Source organism: Girardinichthys multiradiatus, chromosome 10 (assembly GCF_021462225.1).
Source record: "Girardinichthys multiradiatus isolate DD_20200921_A chromosome 10, DD_fGirMul_XY1, whole genome shotgun sequence".
NCBI classification, from domain to species: Eukaryota; Metazoa; Chordata; class Actinopteri; order Cyprinodontiformes; family Goodeidae; genus Girardinichthys; species Girardinichthys multiradiatus.
In genome coordinates, this window is record NC_061803.1 from 34,029,609 (window position 1) to 34,053,150 (window position 23,542).

The following is a 23,542-nucleotide window of genomic DNA, read 5'->3' on the forward strand; positions in this document are numbered from 1 at the left end:
GGACCCACAATGAAAAAGCTATGAGTGGAAAACAAGCCCAAACCATCATCCCTCCACCACTGTGCTTGACAGCTGATGTAAGGTATTTGCGCTGATATACTGTGTTTGGAATTGCCCAAACATTGGAATGTGCTTTATGGTCAAACATCTCTACTTCGATCCAAAGAAATATGTTCCAGAAGTCTGGTTCTTCATTCAGATGCAGCTTTGCAAACCTCCGTCCTGCTGCCATATTGTTTTTAGAGAGAAAAGGCTTTCTTCTTCAACCCTTCCAAACAACTGTAAAGGTTCAGTGTTTTGTAATTGTCCTGTCATGACCTTCAACCTGCTGAGGCCTGTAGAGTCTGAGATGGAGCTCTGGGGCTTTTGGTCATTTCTCTGAACTTTATGCTCTGACCTTGGGCTGAATCTGCTGGGATGTCCACTCCTGGGAAACTTGGCAGCTGTCTGAGAAGTTTTTACCTTGAGAATAATCTCTCTGTAGAATGATGGACTTCAGAGAGTTTGCAGATTACCTTCTAACTATTTCCAGATTGATGAGCAGCAACAGTTGCTTATAAGTTAATTGCTGTTGCCTTTCTACCTTGACATTATACTCGTCATTTTCCGCTTTATCCGGGACCGGGTCGCGGGGGCAGCAGACTCAGCAGAGACACCCAGACGTCCCTCTCCCCAGACACCTCCTCCAGCTCCTCCGGGTGGAGCCCAAGGCATTCCCAGGCCAGCTGAGACACATAGTCCCTCCAGCGTGTCCTGGGCCGTCCCCTGGGCCTCCTCCCGAGGAAGGCGTCCAGGAGGCATCCGGTATAGATGCCTGAGCCACCTCAACTGGTTCCTCTCTATGTGGAGGAGTAGCGGCTCTACTCCGAGCCCCTCCCGGATGGTCGAGCTCCTCACCCTATCTCTAAGGGAGTACCCGGTCACCCTACGGAGGAAGCTCATTTCAGCCGCCTGTATCCGGGATCTCGTTCTTTTGGGCATGATCCAAAGTTCATGGCCATAGGTGAGGCATAGGTGAGGGTAGGAACGTAGACTGACTGGTAAATCGAGAGCTTCACTTTTCAGCTCAGCTCTCTCTTCACCACAACGGACCGGCACAGTGCCCCCATTACTGTGGCAGCCGCACAGATGTCCCTTGACATTGTTAATGTTAAACTGTTACTAAATTAGTTTTAAGCCTTACTGTGAATTTGATGGGGTGGAAGAAAACCCTGTTACTTTTACGTTTGTCTCAGATTTTCCCTGTCAAATTAAGTGTGTCAACTGCTACTGTGCAGGAATAAACCTTTGCAGATCCTGATCCCTCATCGGTGATTATTATTAAACCCATATTCAACCATTCTGCAACCACTACAGCAGCACCTGGCTGATACTTTTCATCATAAATCATGTGGCAGCAGGAAGGGTGTACTTAGTTTTTCACACCCAGCTTTTCCATTCTTGCATCATCTTTGCTTGATAAATAATGACACTGTGGAAACTGAAGAATATATAATGATCAGATCTGTTTCATCGTGTCCTATCTTTAAAACTTACAGCTGAATGAGGGTGTACTTGTTTTTTTACCTTTTTTTTTTACTGATTGGATCCTCCTCCTGACAGAATGACCACACTCAGTTTGCAGAACACAGCATTTTGCGACAAAATCTCCTTTCATCCATCACACCATCTTAGTTTGCTCCTTTCGGAAGAAATTTGATCTAATTTCTGGTCTAAACAGCTTAAAGATCGTTTCATCTTGTTCCACTCAGGGAGCATGAATTTGTAAATTGTTCTCAAAGATCAGTAATATCTGAAAATGATCATGTTTTTAAAAATGTCATTATGGCAGCTTCTTGTTAAAAAGCTGAATTGTAACCAATAAATGTTCTTCAGTGTTTTTGCTCACAGCTCAACATCTTCAAACCATCAGATTCAAGGATTGGCAGTTTTAGGGTTTTTTCTCTGTCTCTGTGAGCGGGGCAGCGTTTCCTTGATGTGTTGCCAAGTGACCTCATCATCAGATGAAGATTTTCAGTCTGGGCTCACAGGGCAGTAATCATCATCATCTAAAGTTCAGACATCAGAGGGAAATGTTAGAAACATCAGGAATCTGTTGGTCCTGCATGTGTGACGTCTCTCAGGTGACGTTTACCTGAACTCTGCTCCTTTCCTTCTTGTCCAAACTGAAAACGAGTGTTGGTGTACAGTGAAGGGCCTACAGCTGCCTGGTTATGGCCTGGTTCTGCCAGTTGTGAGGTACCTGAAAATAGTTTAGTCGTTATGAATTTCTTCACAGCCAAAACCCCTCACAGATCGCTCAGTGGAATAAAATGAATTAAAATATTAGGCAATTTTATTTTAACAAATTTTCACCTTTATGGCTGTAAAACCTTCTTTACAAAACATTACTTAAGGGATATAAACTAAAATATACTAATAAATATTACATTTTAACTTTCATCCAAAGATTATTAATCAGGATATTCACAAATAATCTGGTGGTAGAACAAATTTAGGCGTACCTGGAATGTCCGTGACATGACTGGGATTTACATTTTCGTAGTCTTCAGAGGAGGTACTGGAGATTTCGAAAGAATCCTCTGAGATATTTGACACTCTGCTGTACTGAGGATCCGCGGCTCCTTTGTTATAGTTTTTAAAAGCTCCAATGTGTGCGTTTTGAGGTCCAGAACCTAGAAGATAAAGAAGAAAAATCTAAAGAAAAGTTCTAAATGTATTTTGCCACAAGGGGGCCCTGTAGAGTTTTCAAGCTCAACAAATTATGGTTTTAAAACTAAAACGAGTCTTTGGATGAAGGTAAAGCAGGGTTTCTGCAGTTGGGTTGATCATTAATAAAATTGGACTATTTAAGAAGCAAAGGAAGTCCCATCATCCAGGAGAAGCTGCAACTAGAGCTCAAATGTCAGAGTCAGCTGAGGAGGTTCCTCTGATCTGGATGATCCTGGACACCTCCTTTTAGAGTGTTTCCTGGCATGCCCCACTGGGAGGAGACCAGGGGGCAAAAACAAAACTCTGTGGAAAGACTATACATCATTTCAGGCTGGGAACGTCTTGGGATCCTCCAGGAAAAGCTCCACCAGGAGAATGTGTTACTGAGGAGTGGAATTTCTGGTTTTTCCTCCTATATCTGTTACCTTCATGATCTGACCTCTAATAAGCAGAAAGAAATTCAATTCAATTCAGTTTATTTATATAGCGCCAAGTCACAACACATACATTCCAATTAATGGACTGGCGACCTGTCCAGGGTGTACCCCGCCTTTCGCCCATAGACTGCTGGAGATAGGCACCAGCTCTCCCGTGACCCACTATGGAATAAGCGGTAGAAAATGACTGACTATTTTGTGTTGCCACATATTAGATAACAGAACCGACGGATCAGAAAAACCCTCAGCAGGTTTAAATCAGTTCTCAACTCTTCCATCCACATAGAGAAGCTGATTCAACTTTAACATTTTAACTGGTAAAAAAAAACAAAAAAAACTGATCTTCAATCAGGCTCATCCCTGTTGGACATCAGCCAATCAGCACACTCAGTGCTTCTGTAGCCAATCACAATCTGAAATCCAGACAGGAAGCGTCTTTTGGGCCCTTATAAAAAGACGTTCTTCTTACATTTCCTTTACAGGAATGTAAAGTTAAGTGAATCAGGAGGTAAAAATGTTTTTGTTTTGCTCTCTCAGGGTTTCCATCCAGAGCTGCAGATCACTCCTGCAGCTTTTCATCAAAAGCATGCGCCAGCCTCTGGGTTATTGAGGGCCAAAATGGCCAAAACTCAACAAATAAATGTCATTTAATGAATATTTGTATGTATGCTAATTTAAATAAAACTGAAAATACATTCATAGAATAAATAAATATTGCAATAATTTGTAAAAATTCCTAATAAATAATTAATGTCCAAATGAATAAGTAAAATGTGAATTCATTGTAGATTAAAAGCAAACAGAACTTTTTCAATCATTTCATTGTCCCGTGTTTTAGCCTCAAACACTGTGGGTGGGGCTAGTGCAGTTATAGACATTTTATACATACACACATATACATATATATATATATATATATATATATATACACATATATACACATATGGTATATATATATATATATATATATATATACACACACACACATACATACATATATATCTATAGATATATGTCCATTTATTTTTTTAAGTATCCAAAGCATTGCCTTAATAAATAAAACATTGTGCAGAATATATACATTCCTAATTGTATTCAAATGATCACATTTATAAATAATTATCCGTTGGAGTGTGACGTTTCAGGTCCTTCATTTTTGTTTTTTTTGTTGTGTTTTTTTATTGATTTATTTAATTTATTCTCAAATAAAATGAATATTTAATGTTATGCATAAAAACAGAAAAATGAATGATTAGAGATCCAAAGACAAAAATGTCTTACAAGTTTTGTGATCTTCATTTTGTTTTATCTCTGTGCCTTTTTCTTCTTTCCATACAGAATAAAACCTAATCAGTAAAACTGATCTTCTGACTGCTGTAGCAGAGGTTGATGTATCAACCAGCATGTTTGAGATGTGCACACTGCTGCATCTCTGCAGACTTAAAGTGACTCACCATCTTCATCAAAGCTGCTGAGAGCAGAAGGCTTCACTGAAGGATTGAAGTCTGTTTGGTATCTCTGAGAATCTGCAAACAGCACGGTGCATCAACCTAATTTGAAAGCCTTCAGCGGAGTTTTGGTGTAACATGTATCAATCTGCAGAGCCTGAAAACAAACTGCACAGAGCAGCTTCAACCGCAAAAAAAAAGACAGAATGCACAAGAAGCAAATGTCGAGAGACAAAAGCAGAGCAAGAAAAAGGAAAGTAGCTCACTCCGAAAGGTGGATAAACTGATAGACGGGTCATTGCTCAGGTCATACTGCTCATAGTCTGTATCTACTGACGTGCTGTCAACACTACTAATCTGGGTCCAAAGAATCCTGGAGGGGACTTTTTGAGACAAAAACACACAAAATAAAATGACTCGATGATATGAGTGCATGCCACACAAGACAGGAACAATCCCATCACTGTGCAAGATTAAAAATAGGTTTTCATGAAGGAAAGCATAGAAATTAATAGTATTTAAAGCAGCTGTTGGACGGAGCTGTTTAAAGACTCACCGTCTGTCTGCGGCGGGATGGGAGTGAGTTCTTCCAGGTTCAGGTTCTCCTTGTAGTGGTTCTGAGGATGCTCGGTAGAAGCTCTCTGGTTGGAGTGAGTCTGCTGCAGTAAGTACACTGCACACATTAAACAAGACAAACTAGATTTTAGAAAAATCACTTAAACAGCTATTTATGGCAATCCCAGCCTTCAGTAGGTCTGAAGATCAGCCTAAAACAAGAACTTACACAGATCATCAGGAGAGGAGGCATTAATATTCACAGCTATGCTGATAACACAGATTTATATTGCTGTGTCTCCTGATAACCAACAGCCCACTGGTGCACTTTTAGATTTTATTTTTCAATATTAAGTCACAAAGGACAAAGAATTTTCTGCAACAGAAGTATTTGATTATACTTCTTTTAACTCAAATGAAAGAATGTTACCAAAAATGCTTTGTATTACTTGAAGAACATTGCCAGAGTTCATGCAGAACCTTTAACACACGCTGTTAGAACCGGCAGAATAGATTATTGTAATGCTCGACTTTCAGGCTTTTCTAAAAACTATCCAGCCTCTCTGCAACTTCTGCAAAACTCTGCTGTATGAATGCTGATGAAGGCTAGAGACAAAGCTGACATTTCTCCAGTTTTAAAGTCTCTGCTTTTACTACCTGTATGTTCTAGATTTTATTCTAAAATGAATACAATTACTTAAAGCTTTTAGCCCAACATGGTTATCAGATCTGCTTTTAATATCAGAGCCAATCAGATTCCTCAGGTCTTCTGATAACATCCAACATAAGAACAAAAGCCCACAGCTGAGCTTTATTCTGGTCAGTGGAACAACGTTGCTGCAGATTTAAAGACAGCAGAGACCACTGATGGTTTTAAAAGCAAACTTTTAGTTTATGTTTGACTTTAACTGAATTTTATTAATTAAGGTTTGTTGATCCTTTTTTCACCTAATCCTAATTCAATCAGTTTTTTATTGCACTTTTAGTTTCATGTCATATGGATTTTAAATATTACAATTTTTCTGATTGTTTTTTGATTTTATCTTAATTTATTACAATTATTTATTCCTCCTTTTTCTACTTGTGATCTTTATCAGTCAGTATTTTAGAATCGATGCTTCTTAAATGTTTGGATCATCTTTAGTATCTCCTCATCGTCAGCACCGTTGTGTTCAGTTGGTCGTTCAAACCAACATCTCCTCTGTTAACTATACCCGTCTCCACTTTCTTAATTATGCTCAAACTAACTTTACTGCTGAGATTCACTGACCTTTTTTCCTACAGATTTTAAAACAGATCCTGCTGCAGATGAATGCAGAGAAACCTGTTTACTTGCTGAAGAGATGGGAACTAACCATGTTGACGTCTGTAAAGAAGGCAGAGAACCACGTTCAGGATGAAAAGTACAAGCACTGCAAGAGACAGAACCATGATGCTGAGAAGTTCTGGAGATGGAACGGCAGCAGGAGAACTGGGAGTGGTGAGAGCTGGGACAAACAGACAAACATCAAATAAATGAAAAGGCTCACAGATTCACCTCATATTCCAAATTATACCCTTAACTGTTTACCTGTTGTCACCACAGTCACACCTGCTGTGGTGGCAGAAAACATCAAAGATCCTGCAAGAAAAACAGGCAGCTTTTAGGCTGAATGAGTGAAAAAAACAAAACTAATAAATGTAGAACTTAAAGGATGCAAAGACAGGCCCAAAGTGTGCAGTGGAAATAAGTACAAATTACTCAAAAATAATTATGTTATGTATACCATATTAGCTCATATAATTACTTAATACTTACTATTATATAATTGCTTCAAATATCAATACCAAGCAAAAATAAAAAATACACTTTAGTGAAATCGGTTTTCTTCTTTTTTATTAATAATAAAATAAATCTAAAGTTAGTTAGTATCTGTCTTTGTTTAGAAATGTTAACCCTTCCAAAACCATTCATTCATTTCTCCATCCATCCATTGAGCTCAGGTCACTAACCAGTTCAGGGGCACATTTTCTAACTGCTCTTGGAGGATCATAGTAGGTGTTCCTACTCCAGAAGAGAGATACGTAGCCTGTCCTGAAAGTTCTAGATCTGCTCCAAGGTCTCCTCCAGGTGAAATGTGCTTATATAAATATTGCAATCATTGTAAATGATCAACGCATCCCTATATTCAAAGTAAGTGTTAAATTGAGCAACTCTGGTTAATTTCTGTCCTGTGTTCATGATGCAGATTGAGCTGAACATGAAGACAGGAACATGCTCTTGAAGTCCAACAGGTGCAGCGATTTGCACCTTCTGCCATAAACAACCGCTGCATCACTGTTTAAATACATCATTCTGACAAGAAACGGGTACTTGTCAAATCTTTAGAAAAACCTTTGAGTGTTTCAGAAGAATCTTGTTCAGGATGGTGTTTCTACATCAACAAGTGAGGTGGATGTTTTTAGTGGGCCACTGCAGATCATAAGATGATTGGTTCAGAGAACAAGGACCATCAACTGTAGGTAAAAAGTTCAAATATCTGTGCTGACATTGATTACATCCTCATATTTTCACTGAAATAAAAGAATTGCTTTGTGAATTCGCCTCCCAGTCTTCATTGCTTGTTGTTGCTACCAGAGCTGAGGCTGATATGGACCATGGCATGTTTTCCATCTACATGGAAGCAACTTGAAGCAAACTTCTAAAATGTCTCCTGATCAGGTATGTTTCATTTGCATGAAATAATGCCCGATTCCTCACCTCAAGAACATGAGTCTGGATGCATGGTTGTAAGTAGAATCACACAAATAACTTGACTTTTGGTCATTTATATTATTTTTCTGTATTTTTATTCTTCATTCATTCTTCATTCATTTTTTCACTTCCTGTTTATTATATAAAAAAAATTGATTGCATCTTCTAGAAATAAACAACATCAAAACATCGACAAGGGGGCACGGCGCTGGTGTTGTAGGGATTAAGCGCACGACCATGTGCAGAGGCTATAGTTCTCAATGCGGCTGTCCCGGACCCAGCGACCTTGGCCAAATGTCTCCCCCTCTCTTTGCCCTCTTTCCTGTCTACCTACTGTCCGAAAAAAATGAAAAAGTAAAGGCCTCTAGTGCCGCAAAAAAAAAAAAACATTGACAATGGCTCCAAAAGGGACATCAAGCTTCACCCTGTCTCCGAATGTGTACCTTGGTCAAAAGAAACGTCCAATAAAACAGATCAGCTAGGATAATTAATGGAGACTGACCTGAGCACACCACACCAGCATCCTCTTTGTGTCCACAGTCAGATTCTTTCTGTACACCCGGACAGGCCCACAGGTTCTCCTCATTCCCGGTGCAGTTCAGCTCGTCTAGGTGGACCGGTCCTCGCCCTGGAGGAAACAATCCACCCTGACCCGTCACCCTAATAGCCTTCCCACAGCCCAACTGGGCACAAACCACGTCAGCATCTCTCAGATCCCAACTGTCATCACACACCGTTCCCCATTTCCCATTTTTCCAAACTTCCACCCGCCCGGCACAGCGATCCGTATCTCCTGACAGCCGAAGGGACTGATGAGCTGGGGAACCACATTAACATGATGTTAGAAGCAGACAACTAAGGTAGCACTTGAAAACAATCTATGTAAAACATTGTCTCATGATTTGTGGGTTCTTATTATTATTCTTGATAGGTTTTGAATCATGCTTCTGTTATTTTCCTGGTCATGCTTTAATTTTTGTCTTCTAGTTCATGTTTTGTCAAGTTAGGTTGTTTGGATCTGGTGATGCTTTAGTTTCATGGTTTACTAGTTGTGTTTAAGTTTGTATTCAAGAGTCTCTGTTTTGCTCTAGCCACGTTTGTTCTCTCCTGTCTTCAATCATCTTCATTCACTTCACCTGCACCTAGCATTTAGTCTCCTCCTTTCACCTTGTTCTTGTTCTATATATATATACACACACACATCTGTTCTGTTCATTCCTCGCGGAAACATTATGGATCACTTCACTCTGTTGTTGTTACGACTCATGTCAAGTTTATGCCAAGCCTGTCTTGCCTGCTTGTCCATGTCTGTTTTTGCCACCAACTGCTGAAGTAAGTTTCCTTTATTAAATCAGTTTATTTACCTACCGTCATGCTGCCTGTCCGTCTGCATTCCGGGGTCCTCGCTACACTATCCCTGACAGTTTGTAAAGAACATTAAAGGGTCACCAGGTTCTGGATTGTTTTAGAGACTGGGTCTGAGATTTACAGTACAACCAAACAAATGGACAGATGACACATAGAATACAACTGTGATGAAAAGACAGCGTCCTGTGAAAACGTATGTGGGAATATTTTAACTGCTTTCATTGGTGTCAGCTGTGTGGGTTCTTTGGATGAAAGCTGTCCACACCTGTTGCCCTACAGGCGGTTCCAACAAATCATGGCTGCATCTATAACATCTATAATTGAAACGGGTCTGTCTTCCTGCCTTAATTAATACCATACACTTTGAAAGGGTCTCTGGATGTATAAAATAGCTTGGAGCTCTTTCTAAAAGGTTTTCTGAATACTCGACAAACAGCTTTTGAGGCACTTTGAGAGTTTCTCTTCATTACCTTTATGTCTGTAGATGCCGACGGTTTATGTCAGAGCCTAAGCCTTTTAGCACAGCTCTGTGTTCTTGGGATTTGTGTTTAAACTCCTCTGTATTCATCGGCATACAGAACATTTATACAGCATAGTCAACTCAATGACTGCAATGACAGTAACAACCCAAATCATCAGCCCTCCACCAACGTGCTTGACAAGCAACATTAAATCTTCCCTTACAGTCTCGAGAGTTCCTCATCTACTTCAAATTGTTTCATTTAGCAAATTTAAGGCTGCAATCTCACCACTGAACTCCTCCTGAAATCTACCTTATTTTCAAGATAAGAACACCACAACTTTTTTTTATTCTTTTTAAAAATATATATTTTACACAAAAGCCATACCACAAACCACTTTAGTGGTAACGGAGCACCTCATCTCCACAGTCTCTGAGCAGTTCTGCAGACGCAGGTTCTGGTACAAACATCCATGGTAGCAGCTACTGTTGGGAGGCAACGTGGTTTTCTCGACATTATGAGCTCTTCCGCAGTTAAGATCCTGGCAGATCCGTTCAGCCAAAGTGTCTGAAAACTCCAGCGGGAGTGGAACCCCATCTTCTGTCCTGTTTCCAGGCATCTTGAGAGTCCATCTGCATTTAGCAGCGAGTTGATGAACATAAGGTTGCACTGAAGACAAAGAGAAACAAAAAGCAGAGGATGAGGAGGAGAATGATTGCCAAGGCTTCATAACCTGCAGGCCCAAACTGAAAATATACTAAAATATCAACCTTACATTCAGGAACAAATCTAAAGGTTTTATAGGAACAAAGAACTGAGTGTCATCAGCATTGCATGATAAACTGATGATTGTGTTAAATAGTCTCAGCAAATCTGCAGAGCAGGTAAAGTTATTAAGAGCATTAGGCTTGTGGTTCAGAGGTTTGGATGTAACACGTTAAAACCCAAGACCTTGAGACAGACAAGGGAGTAAAAACAATGCAGGAAGACCCCTTGATCAAAAGATGTCAAAGAGGCCAAATAAATCTAAAAGACACAAACATAAATCTGCAGTTTCTGCAGAATAAAGTCTTCTAAAGCCTGGAAGCTATTAAAAAAACAGTTAATATTCATTAAAAGATAAAATGCAGTTTTATCTAGTTTCCCCTAGAAAAAGGCAAAAGGAACAACTGGGAAATATATTTATTCGTCGTATTATATCTATTCAATAATTACAAGTCAACCCTGCAAAACACAAACAAATATGATACCAGAGACGATTAATATCTGGCAGTGCACATGTAATGAGCTGATGGTAATAAAGTCAGTAGCAGAACTGCAGTGGAGGAAATACAGTGGAGATACAACAGGTAATCAACATAACACATACACACACACAAACATATACATAATATATATATATATATTATATATATATATATATTATATATATATATATATATATATATGGATATATGTATATATATGTTGCCCTGCGATGGACTGGCGACTTGTCCAGGGTGTACCCCGCCTCTCGCCCATAGACTGCTGGAGATAGGCACCAGCTCCCCCCGCGACCCACTATGGATGACTGACTGTATATGTGTGTGTGTGTGCATACACATACACATACATACATACATACATACACACATACACACACACACACACACACACACACTCTTGTTTTGCTATATGTAGTGAGGACCATGTGTTGACTCCCATTGACTTCCATTGATTTTCAGTCATTTTCAACCCTTTCTATGCCCTAACCCTGAAAACCCTAAACCTAACAATTACCAGTGCATGCCTAACCCTAACCTTAACCTAAAGTCAATTCATACCTTAGTCCTAAACCTAACCGTTAGCAAAATAGGTCGTGAGGACCAGGAAAATGTCCTCACTTTGGTACAAACGGTCCTCAATTTGATGGTGAAATCAGGAAAATGGTTCTCACTGTGATGCCAAGACAGGAACACACACACACACACACACACACATACATACATACATACATACATGACAAAAAATGAGCAATGAGCAATGAAGTAAAATACATTAAAAAAATTATGTGAATTAACAAGAATCAAAAAGAAAACTATATTACTCAAGGAGACCAAGTCAAGGCCGTTATAAAACATAAAGCAATAACAAATTCATTTAATCCTATAATTCAAATCAAAACTAATGTAAAATCTGAGTAAAGAGATAGAAGATTTAATCCCAGATAGATGCTAAATAAAACATGTACTTTGGGCTATTTAAAAAAAAATCCATCCACTCAGTGGTCCTCAGGAGTCCTCAGGCGAGGGCCATGATGGTAATCTGAGGTCTCTTTATGTTCTGATAACAGACTTTGACCACCAGAAGAGTTCAGATATCTCATAAGAACAACTCTGCTAAATAAGTTAACAGGTTTATAAAGTATATAAAACCCATCCTGAGTGTAAAAGACAGACACTGCAGTCTTGGAGCTCTTGTTGCGGTTATTCACTCAGCTGGATTTTTAGCAGTTTGAACTGAGCATAACCTTTTCTAGGAACACCAGATAGAAAATACAGATAAAAAAAGGTGTTGCAGTGAAGTCTAAAAGGAAGATTTGGTGGACAAGAGTTTGTGTGTTGGCTCGAGAGAGGACAGGTTGTTCCCTAAAGACACGAGTCTGAAAACTGAGGTCTGAAGTAAAACTAACCCCTGCAAAATAACTTCTCCAGTGTTAAGGTTCATTGTTAGACTTTGCATTTCTGCTTCCTTTTGTTTAGTGCCATGTTTCCCTTCCTGTAATTCTGCAGGTAAAATGATTTGTGGACTGAAACGGTGGCTGCAGCTCAACTTGTTTGTCTCACAAACAGCATCGTGTTTGAAGGGCAGAGCATCCTGCGTAGGAGCGTTGGATCTTCTGCTCTTTCAGTTTGATTTGCACCTGCAGAATCCACCCAATGCATTTTCTAAACAGGTCGTCCCACATCCTGTCACTGCAGCAGCATTACACAACCTCTGCATGGTGCTTCTTCTGATTATGGACTGAAACAGTAGGACAGTAACAGCAGATGTGTGTTTGAGTATTTGCTAAGTGGAAGAGCTGCAGATTAAATGTTTACTCACTGCTGAAGTCATCTTCAGGTTTCTTTGTTTTATTTCTCTCTGCTGTCTCAGTTGCTTGAGTGGAAGTATGCCGAAGAGCTGAAATAATTAAAATTATCAGAGCTGTCTCACTTCCAATAAAAAAAAAAAACATGAAGAAGGAGAGGAGCTGAGATCATATTAGTCTACAGAAAGAGTCATCCTAAAGAAAATAATAATTAAAAAGACTCAAACTTAACTTTGAGGCTCAAACTAATATTTTATCTAAGACAAAGGAGCAGAAGTCATGAAAAGAAAGGTTCTGCTTTTAATAAGGTCATAAAAACAGTTTGTGAATATAGAAAAGTGTTGCATTTACCTCGACAGAGCAAGCCAAACTGGTTGATGAGTATAAACTGAACCAGCTTCATTTTGGTGACAGAACAGAGATAATCTTCCAGCTAAACTCAGACCTTCTGCCTGCCTCTCAGATGGAACATCTCACTTGCTACGTCACAACAGGAAGTGAAACATCTGAAGTTTCACCACCGACTCTCTTTTGATATTAAACATAGCTGTACATGAAAGAATTATATATATATATATATATATATATATATATGTATTATTTAAAATAATAATGACGAAGAAAACCACAAAAACATCTGATTGTAAATGAATTAAAGGAACTGTAGGAACATTTGCAGAATTAGTAGGTGGTGAAATCTGCTTAAAAGCATTTATTGCCACGGTTCGAGATTGGTTTGGACCAAAATGCAAGCAAGCACTTGGGAGCCACATGGTGCGATTTAATCTTCACTCTTCTTTAATAATTATAATCGAAGGACTTACAGAAATTGTCAAACATCAACAAGGAGCCAGGAGACATAAGGAAGACAACAGGTGAGAAACATAAGGAACCAGCAAGGAGTGTAGCAAACAAACCAGTTAATAAACAGAGGGAGTTGGAGTGTGGACCAATGAGGGAGGAAGGCAGGTAATCAGATGGAAGTGGTAACAGGTGCGCAGGCCAGGTGAAGGGAACTGAGGAAATAGGTTGTTATAGTAACTAATGTGAGACTGAGGCATGGGAGAAACTAAACTAGACATAACCTACAAATGAAAACAAACCTGAGGGTAATAAACCTAGAAGCTAGAAAGGAAAAATAGAAATAACCTCTAGGAAGAACAAAACCAGAGGACGTGGGGAAAAGCTAGACTCGGGGAATAACCAACCGAGTAACAACGAAGGGGTCTAAGAACTAATAAACTAGAAGAAGAATGCAGCAAGAATAAATAAACCTAACAGAAGGAGCTGACGGTCTGGAGGCTGGCGGCGAAGGAGCTGTCTGTCAGGAGGCCGACGGCGAAGGAGCTGTCTGTCAGTAGGCCGACGGCAAAGGAGCTGTCTGTCAGGCGGCCGACGGCAAAGGAGCTGTCTGTCAGGCGGCCGACGGCGATCAGGCAGTAACCTGGACGACCAGTGGGGTCGAACAGATTAGAGGACCCCCGGTCAGGAGGTCGGCCGGGCAGAGTAGAGGACCCTCGGAGCTGGAAGTCTGCCATAGAGCGTAGAAAACCCTCGGGACGGTCTAAAAGGCCTGGAGTCAGGCCTGGAGACAGGAGGCTTGGAGTAGGGCTGAGAGTCTGGAGACTTGGAGTTGGGCTGAGAGTCTGGGTCAAGTCGAGTCTAAAGCCAGTCTTAGATGGAGGCTGCAGCTCTGGAAGCTTAGCTGCAGGCTGCGGCTCTGAAGGTCTAGCAGCCTGCTTGGGCTTTGGAGGCTTGGCTAGAGGCAGTTCATCCTTGAACCCCTCTCGGAACCATTTACTTGGATGAGAGGCGGTTGATCCTTAAACCCCTCTCGAAACTCAGGAAATACTAGCTGGAGTTCAGTAATCTTGTCAGCCGGCCTGGACTCTGGAAGCCTCACAGCCAGCTGCGATGCGGGAGACTTGAACCCACAGTCACTCTGGAAAGCGGTGCGTAAACTGCCGGAGTCTTGGGGAGCGGTGCAGAAATGCTGTAGTCCTGGGGAGCAGTGCAGAAACCACTGGAGTCATGGGGAGCGGTGCAGAAACCGCCGGAGTCCTTGGGAGCGGCGCTTTAGCCGCTGAAGCGCTTGGGATTGGTGCTTTAGCCGCTGAAGTGTTTGGGAGCGGCGCTGGACCCTGGAAAAGCTATGGATGAGCCAAGAAACTCTAGCCTAGATGATCTGCAGCGGACCCATGTAGATTTGCATCTGTGTCCTGGAGCTTTGTAGCGAAACCAAAGGGAACTGTACGGTGGCCGTGGGGTGCAAAACACTTTTCCAAGTACCGAAACAAATTTACATTTCAGAAAACAAATTTACATTTCAGAAAACAAATTTACATTTCAGAAAACACTTTTACATTTCAGAAAACAAATTTACATTTCAGAAAACAAATTTACATTTCAGAAAACAAATTTACATTTCAGAAAACAATTTAACAAGATGCGAAACAAATTTAAATTTCAGAAAACAAATTTACATTTCAGAAAACAAATTTACATTTCAGAAAACACTTTTACATTTCAGAAAACAAATTTAAATTTCAGAAAACAATTTAACAAGATGCGAAACAAATTTAAAACATATAGCACATTTCTTCATTAAAAATTCATATTGAAAAGCTTATTTATTCTCAATCACACTCTCCAGCGATACAGTTGGATTACATAAAACTGACCCTTTATTCTGGTTAACCTTAATATCACCTGAAATATTACATCGATTTTCAGTAACAATTAAAATAATAACATAAACTGTTAGAAATCACTTGTGTTAAACGTTCACTGTGATGACTGCCAGCGGGAGCTTAGTGCCGGGAGTCCGGTCAGATCTCTACCGGGCTAGCTCACCTCACCGCCGGTAGGGCTGGCGAGACAAGCCGGTTACTACGCCGGGAACGGAAAACTCCGAACACTTCGGAGCACATTTGAAATTAAGCGATGTCTAGATAAATCAAGCAGATATTTCACGTCTACATAATTATATTCCCGCACTAAAAACATTGTAGAACTTAATTTGTGTCACAGAAAGTGTAATTTTCCACAATTTACTCACAGCTTTTGTTGCTATGGTCCGCCATGGCTTCCCCTGCTTGACCAATCCGCTTCGACCCGCAATGAATGATGGGAAATGATGGGCCGCGAAGGATATTCACAACGCATCCTTCAAATCGGGCAAAATAAGGACACATTTGTCGGCAGAATTTGCTCGGAATGATTCATGAATTGGGACAGCCTTCGTCGCCGCGCTGTAACGTAATCGGCCTACAAATATGGCCTTCGAAGGATGCAGCCCTGAGGCTGACAGCCTCGGCGTTGGTACATTCCCTTTCCGGTTGATTTTCTGAAATGTAAAAGTGTTTTCTGAAATGTAAATTTGTTTTCTGAAATGTAAAAGTGTTTTCTGAAATGTAAATTTGTTTTCTGAAATGTAAATTTGTTTTCTGAAATGTAAATTTGTTTCGGTACTTGTAAAAGTGTTTTGCACCCCACGGCCACCGTAGAACTGTAAGGAGGGTTTCTCATGGAGGCAGTGACCGAGGATTCTAAATGAGCTTCTGTGGTGACTGACGTAGAAGCATCGAGCCAACCTTCCACGTAGGCTGATGCGGAAGGGTCGAACTGGGTTTCTGTGGTGGCAAATGCGGAAGCGTCGAGCCAACCTTCTGCGGAGGCTGATGCAGAAGCGTCAAGCCCACCTTCTGCGGAGGCTGATGCAGAAGTGTCGAGCCCACCTTCTGCGGAGGCTGAGACGGAGGTGGCAGAAGATTCAGTCGTGGATGGGAGAGCTGACGCAGACTCGTTGAGGGTTTGAAAAATTCTATGTCGCTCAGCTTCAACCATCTCAACTGTTAGGGAGCTTGGTGAATAGCGTACCCCCTGCGCCTTCCAGTCCCTTAATTGGTCCAGGACTTCTAATGTTTGTTCTGGCGAACCCCAAGTTATCAGGAGGTGGATAGCTAAATCCGTGAGGACTTTGCCTTTCCTTAACACCCGCATCATGAACGCCAAGGAATAAGGCGTTATGGGCGCAGGAAACTCGGCGGTGGCTGTGGTTGCTGCGGATGTGGATGGCTCGGCTGATGCTGATGCTGCTGCTGCTGCGGATGTGGATGGCTTGGCTGATGCTGCTGTGGATATGGGTGGCTTGGCTGAGGCGGCTGCATTTGTGAATGACTTGCGATGGCGGCGCCATTGGCGTGAGGTGGAGGAGACTGGAACTGGCTAAGAGGAGCAATTTTGGTCCGCTTTTGTTCTGGAGTAGGTCGTGCCAATTCCTCCATTTTCATAAGCAACAAGGGAGAGGGCAGAATCTCAATCTCTTCACCGTACATAGCCCTTAACTCCCTTTCTTGCTGCTGCACCCAAGAGCATAGCTCGGAGGCTCTGCTTGCTTGGTCCATGTTTTGGCTGGTTCCTACTGCCATGGTTCGAGATTGGTTTGGACCAAAATGCAAGCAAGCACTTGGGAGCCACATGGTGCGATTTAATCTTCACTCTTCTTTAATAATTATAATCGAAGGACTTACAGAAATTGTCAAACATCAACAAGGAGCCAGGAGACATAAGGAAGACAACAGGTGAGAAACATAAGGAACCAGCGAGGAGTGTAGCAAACAAACCAGTTAATAAACAGAGGGAGTTGGAGTGTGGACCAATGAGGGAGGAAGGCAGGTAATCAGATGGAAGTGGTAACAGGTGCGCAGGCCAGGTGAAGGGAACTGAGGAAATAGGTTGTTATAGTAACTAATGTGAGACTGAGGCATGGGAGAAACTAAACTAGACATAACCTACAAATGAAAACAAACCTGAGGGTAATAAACCTAGAAGCTAGAAAGGAAAAATAGAAATAACCTCTAGGAAGAACAAAACCAGAGGACATGGGGAAAAGCTAGACTCAGGGAATAACCAACCGAGTAACAATGAAGGAGTCTAAGAACTAATAAACTAGAAGAAGAATGCAGCAAGAATAAATAAACCTAACAGTAAACAAGTACAGAAACACTAACCGAGAAACTAAACTAGAAAAACCAAAAAAGAAAAATAAACAAAGAGAACTGTAATAATAATAACCATAGGAAGCAATAAATGAGAAAGCGACCATGGGAACTATGGGTGAGGGGAGAAAGAACTACTAAAAACAGGAGAGAGAACAAAACTAACATCAAGGTAACTGAAGGAATAAACAAACATAACTACTAAACCCAAAGGAATAGAAACAGCTAACTGAAAAGTAAACAAACATAAAACCAAAACAAAGTCCACAATGGCAGATCGTGACATTTAGTTAAAAATTCGTTCGTTCGTCGTCTTCCGCTTATCCAGGACCGGGTCGCGGGGGCAGCAGACTCAGCAGAGACGCCCAGACGTCCCTCTCTCCAGACACCTCCTCCAGCTCCTCCAGGGGGAGCCCAAGGCGTTCCCAGGCCAGCCGAGAGACATAGTCCCTCCAGCGTGTCCTGGGCCGTCCCCTGGGCCTCCTCCCGGTGGGACGTGCCTGGAACACCTCCCGAGGAAGGCGTCCAGGAGGCATCTGGTATAGATGCCCGAGCCACCTCAACTGGCTCCTCTCGATGTGGAGGAGCAGCGGCTCTACTCCGAGCTCCTCCCGGATGGCCGAGCTCCTCACCCTATCTCTAAGGGAGTGCCCGGCCACCCTACGGAGGAAGCTCATTTCAGCCGCTTGTATCCGTGATCTCGTTCTTTCGGTCATGACCCAAAGTTCATGGCCATAGGTGAGGGTAGGAACGTAGACCGACCAGTAAATTGAGAGCTTTGCTTTTCGGCTCAGCTCTCTCTTCACCACAATGGACCGGCACAGCGCCCCCATTACTGTGGCAGCCGCACCAATCCGTCTGTCGATCTCCCGCTCCATTCTTCCCTCACTCGTGAACAAGACCCCGAGATACTTAAACTCTTCCACTTGAGGCAGGAACTCCCCTCCAACCTGAAGAGGACAAGCCACCCTTTTCCGGTCGAGTACCATGGCCTCGGACTTGGAGGAGCTGATCCTCATCCCAGCTGCTTCACACTCGGCTGCGAACCGCCACAGCGCATGCTGTAGGTCTTGGCTAGAGGGGGCCAGCAGGACCACGTCATCCGCAAAAAGAAGAGACGAAATCCACTGGTCCCCAAACCAGACCCCCTCCGGCCCTTGGCTGCATCTAGAAATCCTGTCCATAAAAGTTGTGAACAGGACCGGCGACAAAGGGCAGCCCTGCCGGAGTCCAACATGCACTGGGAACAGGTCCGACTTAGTGCAATGCGGACCAAACTCCTGCTCCGCTCGTACAGGGACCGGATGGCCCCTAATAAAGGGCCCCCGATTCCATACTCCTGGAGCACCCCCCACAGGGCATCACGAGGGACACAGTCGAATGCCTTCTCCAGGTCCACAAAACACATGTGAACTGGTTGGGCAAACTCCCATGAACCCTCAAGCACCCTGTAGAGGGTATAGAGCTGGTCCAGTGTTCCACGGCTGGGACGAAAACCACACTGTTCCTCCTGAAGCCGAGGTTCGACTATCGGTCGGACTCTCCTCTCCAATACCCTGGCGTAGGCCTTACCAGGGAGGCTGAGGAGTGTGATCCCCCTGTAGTTGGAACACACCCTCCGGTCCACCACCCCAGTCTGCCAGTCCAGAGGCACTGTCCCCGACCGCCACGCAATGTTGAAGAGGCGTGTCAACCATGACAGCCCTACAACATCCAGACACTTGAGGTACTCAGGGCGGATCTCATCCACCCCCGAAGCCTTGCCACCGCGGAGCTTTTTAACCACCTCGGTGACTTCAGCCTGGGTGATGAAAGAGTCCAACCCCGAGTGCCCAGCCTCTGTTTCCACCGCGGAATGCGTGATGGCAGGATTGAGGAGATCCTCGAAGTACTCCTTCCACCGCCCGATAATGTCCTCAGTCGAGGTCAGCAGTCTCCTGCCCCCACTATAAACAGTGTTGGCAAAGCACTGCTTCCCCCTCCTGAGGCGCCGGACGGTTTGCCAGAATCGCTTCAAGGCCAACTGGTAGTCCTTCTCCATGGCCTCACCGAACTCTTCCCAGGCCCGAGTTTTTGCCTCTGCCACAGCCCAGGCCGCAGCACGCTTGGCCTCACGGTACCCGTCAGCCGCCTCAGGAGTCCCACAAGCCAACCACAGCCGATAGGACTCCTTCTTCAGCTTAACAGCATCCCTTACTGCCGATGTCCACCACCAGGTTCTGGGATTGCCGCCACGACAGGCACTGCAGACCTTACGGCCGCAGCTATGGGCAGCAGCATCGACAATAGATGCAGAGAACATGGTCCACTCGCACTCTATGTCTCCAACATCCCCCGGGATCTGGTCGAAGCTCTCCCGGAGGTGGGAGTTGAATACATCCCTGGCCGAGGGCTCCGCCAGGCGTTCCCAGCAGACCCTCACTATGCGCTTGGACCTGCCAAGTCTGTCTGGCTTTCTCCTCCTCCAGCGGATCCAACTCACCACCAGGTGATGATCAGTGGACAGCTCAGCCCCTCTCTTCACCCGAGTGTCCAAAACATGCGGCCGAAGGTCTGATGATACGACAACAAAGTCGATCATCGACCTCCTGCCTAGGGTGTCCTGGTGCCAAGTGCACTGATGGACACCCTTATGTTTGAACATGGTGTTCGTTATGGACAATCCGTGACTAGCACAGAAGTCCAATAACAAAACACCACTCGGATTCAGATCGGGGAGGCCATTCCTCCCGATCACGCCTCTCCAGGTGTCACTGTCGTTCCCCACGTGGGCGTTGAAGTCCCCCAGCAGAATAATGGAGTCCCCGGGAGGGGCACTATCCAGCACCCCCGACAGGGACGCCAAGAAGGCAGGGTACTCTGCACTACCACTCGGCCCGTAGGCCGAAATGATAGTCAGAGACCTCTCCTCAACCCGAAGGCGCAGGGATACAACCCTCTCATCCACTGGGGTAAACCCCAACATGAGACGGCTGAGCTGGGGGGCAACAAGCAAACCCACACCAGCCCGCCGCCTCTCCCCGTGGGCCACTCCAGAGTAGAAGAGAGTCCAACCCCTCTCAAGGAGATGGGTTCCAGAGCCCACGCTGTGCGTGGAGGCGAGCCCGACTATTTCTAGTCGATATCTCTCGACCTCCCGCACAAGCTCAGGCTCCTTCCCCCCAGCGAGGTGACATTCCACGTACCTAGAGCCAGCCTAAGCATTGGATCGGGATCGGGCCGCTGAGGTCTCCACCTTCGTCCGCCACCCAATCCTCTTTGCACCGGTCCCTCACGGTTCCCCCTGCAGGTGGTGGGCCCACTGGGGGTTGGCCTCGCGTCTCTCATTCGGGCTTGGCCCGTCCGGGTCCCGCGAGGAGCAACCAGGCGCTCTCCGACGAGTCCCGACCCCAGGCCTGGCTCCAGGGTGGGTCCCCAGCTCCGCCGTACCGGGCGACGTCACGTGCCTCGATATTTTGTTCTTCATGAGGGGTTCTTGAACCATTCTTTGTCTGACCCATCACCTAGAGCCTGTTTGCCATGGGAGACCCTACCAGGGGCATTTAGGCCCCAGACAACATAGCCTCTAGGATCATTTGAGCACTCAAACCCCTCCACCACGTTAAGGTGACGGTTCAAGGAGGGGTTAGTTAAAAGTAAATATAAATAACTGCTTTTTAATAACAATTAATTATTTTATCACAGCTAATTATGAAAGCGACCTGATGACACTTGGTCCATTCTACCTGCTCTGTTCTTGTTGTGTTGTTATCCATAAATATAACCGGAAACGTGATTGTTTATTGTTTTTAAATACAGTTTTTATAGAATCTCCATGGTGCTGCATAGGTTCTGTTGGATTTACATTTCAACTTAAATGATGCAGCTTTTCTAAGACTGGGATCAAATGTAAATGTTCTGAGGCAGTCAGAACCACACTTAGGGTGGGTTTTTCTATATTTTTATTGTTTATAGTATCTAGACCTCCTGCACTTAAAGTTTATTCAGGAGGGACACAATCTCCTGTTAAGAAATAATTATTTTTATTAAAATCACAGCTGCCATTATTGCCCCTCATGCTGGCAATACTCTGCCTAACCCTCTTCTGCCAACAGGACAGCACCGAGGCTCCTCTAACATTTTCCACGGTTGGATCACACAGAGTGGAGATCTTTAACCATTCTTCTCCAGATGGTCCACAGTCCTGGTTCCTCTCCGCTTTGCAGGTTTTTTGCAGAATTTGGCTCTTTGGACTGAGATGTTCTACTCAACAGTAGGGTGGAATGAACTGTAATTGATAAATAACAAAGAAAGGATTACTGATAAGAGAAATATGAAATGATGCTGTCATTGATAGATGTATCATTTTCTTAATGTTATGTGTCTCTATTAAACTATATATGAAATGGAATAACTAGTAATTACAATAATACAGCAGATTGTTGTTAGTTACTTTTAAAGAACAGCAAAAGTAATAATACAAGGATAAGAGTAGACATGCAGAGAATATAGGAAGTGGACATAGAAAAGAAGACAACTCTGCACTGTGGGACCGCTAAAAAGGGAATTGTTGAGTGAAGACCTTGTGACTAATGAGCAGTAGGGTAGGAAAATCCCTTCGCCCAATATTTTGACATGTCGTCTGCACAAAGAACCATCATTAATAGAGTATGAAGCTCTCTTTGTATATTACTTAGTATCCTACTTATTTAGGGATATATAGTTTTAGGATGAGTGACGAATTTATATGTTAACTATTTTATCCTGTGCTGTTAAATTTATGATGTTGCTCATCCATGCAAAAGTTTGCAAATTAAAGAGCATTCAACATTTAATAGAGAAGTTGTGGACATTTGATCATAAATTCACACAAGGTTATTATCTCTTCTTTGGTTAGGTGGTAAAAGGCCTTGGTGTATAGATCAAATAATTTATGGAGGTTTTTTAATGGTTGCCAGACGCCAAAATTGTTTACCAGAGAAAGAGCAGCCATTAATGGCCATGGCCGGTGTGACATTCGGCTGCTGGGCTACTCAGTCTGGCTGACGAGGGATGAGACACCTGGATGAAGGCTGATAGAGGCTAAACGGATCTTGTTCAACACCAGCTTAAATAGGCTTCCCATAGATCCATATCAGGTTGATCTTGACAGACTTAGGGAGGCTGTGACCCATTAGATGGAGAGCTGGCATCAGCATAACTCAAGCAGAAGTGAGGGGGAGGGGTTAGCTGATGGACAACGGTAAGTGGCGCACAACATGGGACTTCAACATAGAATAAGGGGCTTGAGAAGAGAGTTATGCAGCAGAAGGGCATTCTTGCCTGAGCACCTAAAAGTTAGGTGGTCTGAAAGAGAGTAGGGCCGACTGTGGCTGATAGAGCCATCAGTCACCAGCCTTGCAGTAACTGCCCAGAGCTTAGGAGAGGGGAAGAGCTTTATTGAGGGTAACTGACCAGACCCAGCTAGTAGTCAACCAGTCTGCTTTTCATCCTGGACTCCAAGTTCAACACGAGGCTTTGAAAGATAGACAACTCGAGACGACAAATAAGATGGAACCAGAAGACGACCCAAAAGCAAAGGAGCTCAGTGAAGTGAATCCCCGTGCTTGGCTGAGGCTCAGCACGGGCTGACACAATCTCAGCTAAAGACACAAGACAATGCTATACAAGTATTTTTGTATGGGGAAGGTACAGGGGTTGGACAATGAAACTGAAACACCTGTCATTTTAGTGTGGGACCAGCCTGGTAGCCAGTCTTCATTGATTGCACATTGCACC

General features: G+C 43.4%; 1 protein-coding gene across 3 annotated transcripts; it reads right to left on the minus strand.

Moving 5' to 3' along the window:
* Positions 1-1,004: 1,004 nt before the first annotated feature.
* LOC124875467 (T-cell differentiation antigen CD6-like) lies at positions 1,005-13,230 on the minus strand. Of its 3 annotated transcripts, XM_047377646.1 has the most exons (12): positions 13,137-13,230; positions 12,800-12,877; positions 10,103-10,384; positions 8,389-8,703; positions 6,723-6,773; positions 6,508-6,639; positions 5,154-5,270; positions 4,864-4,980; positions 4,604-4,675; positions 2,505-2,675; positions 2,135-2,242; positions 1,005-2,048 (listed from the first exon to the last, which is right to left on the minus strand). In XM_047377646.1, the coding sequence occupies exons 1-12, from the start codon at positions 13,186-13,188 to the stop codon at positions 2,014-2,016; spliced, it is 1,530 nt and encodes a 509-aa protein (XP_047233602.1). In that variant the 5' UTR covers positions 13,189-13,230; the 3' UTR covers positions 1,005-2,013. The 3 variants fall into 3 exon arrangements, with proteins under 3 accessions (XP_047233602.1, XP_047233603.1, XP_047233604.1); XM_047377647.1 differs by lacking the exon at positions 4,864-4,980; XM_047377648.1 differs by lacking the exons at positions 4,604-4,675; positions 4,864-4,980.
* Positions 13,231-23,542: the final 10,312 nt, after the last annotated feature.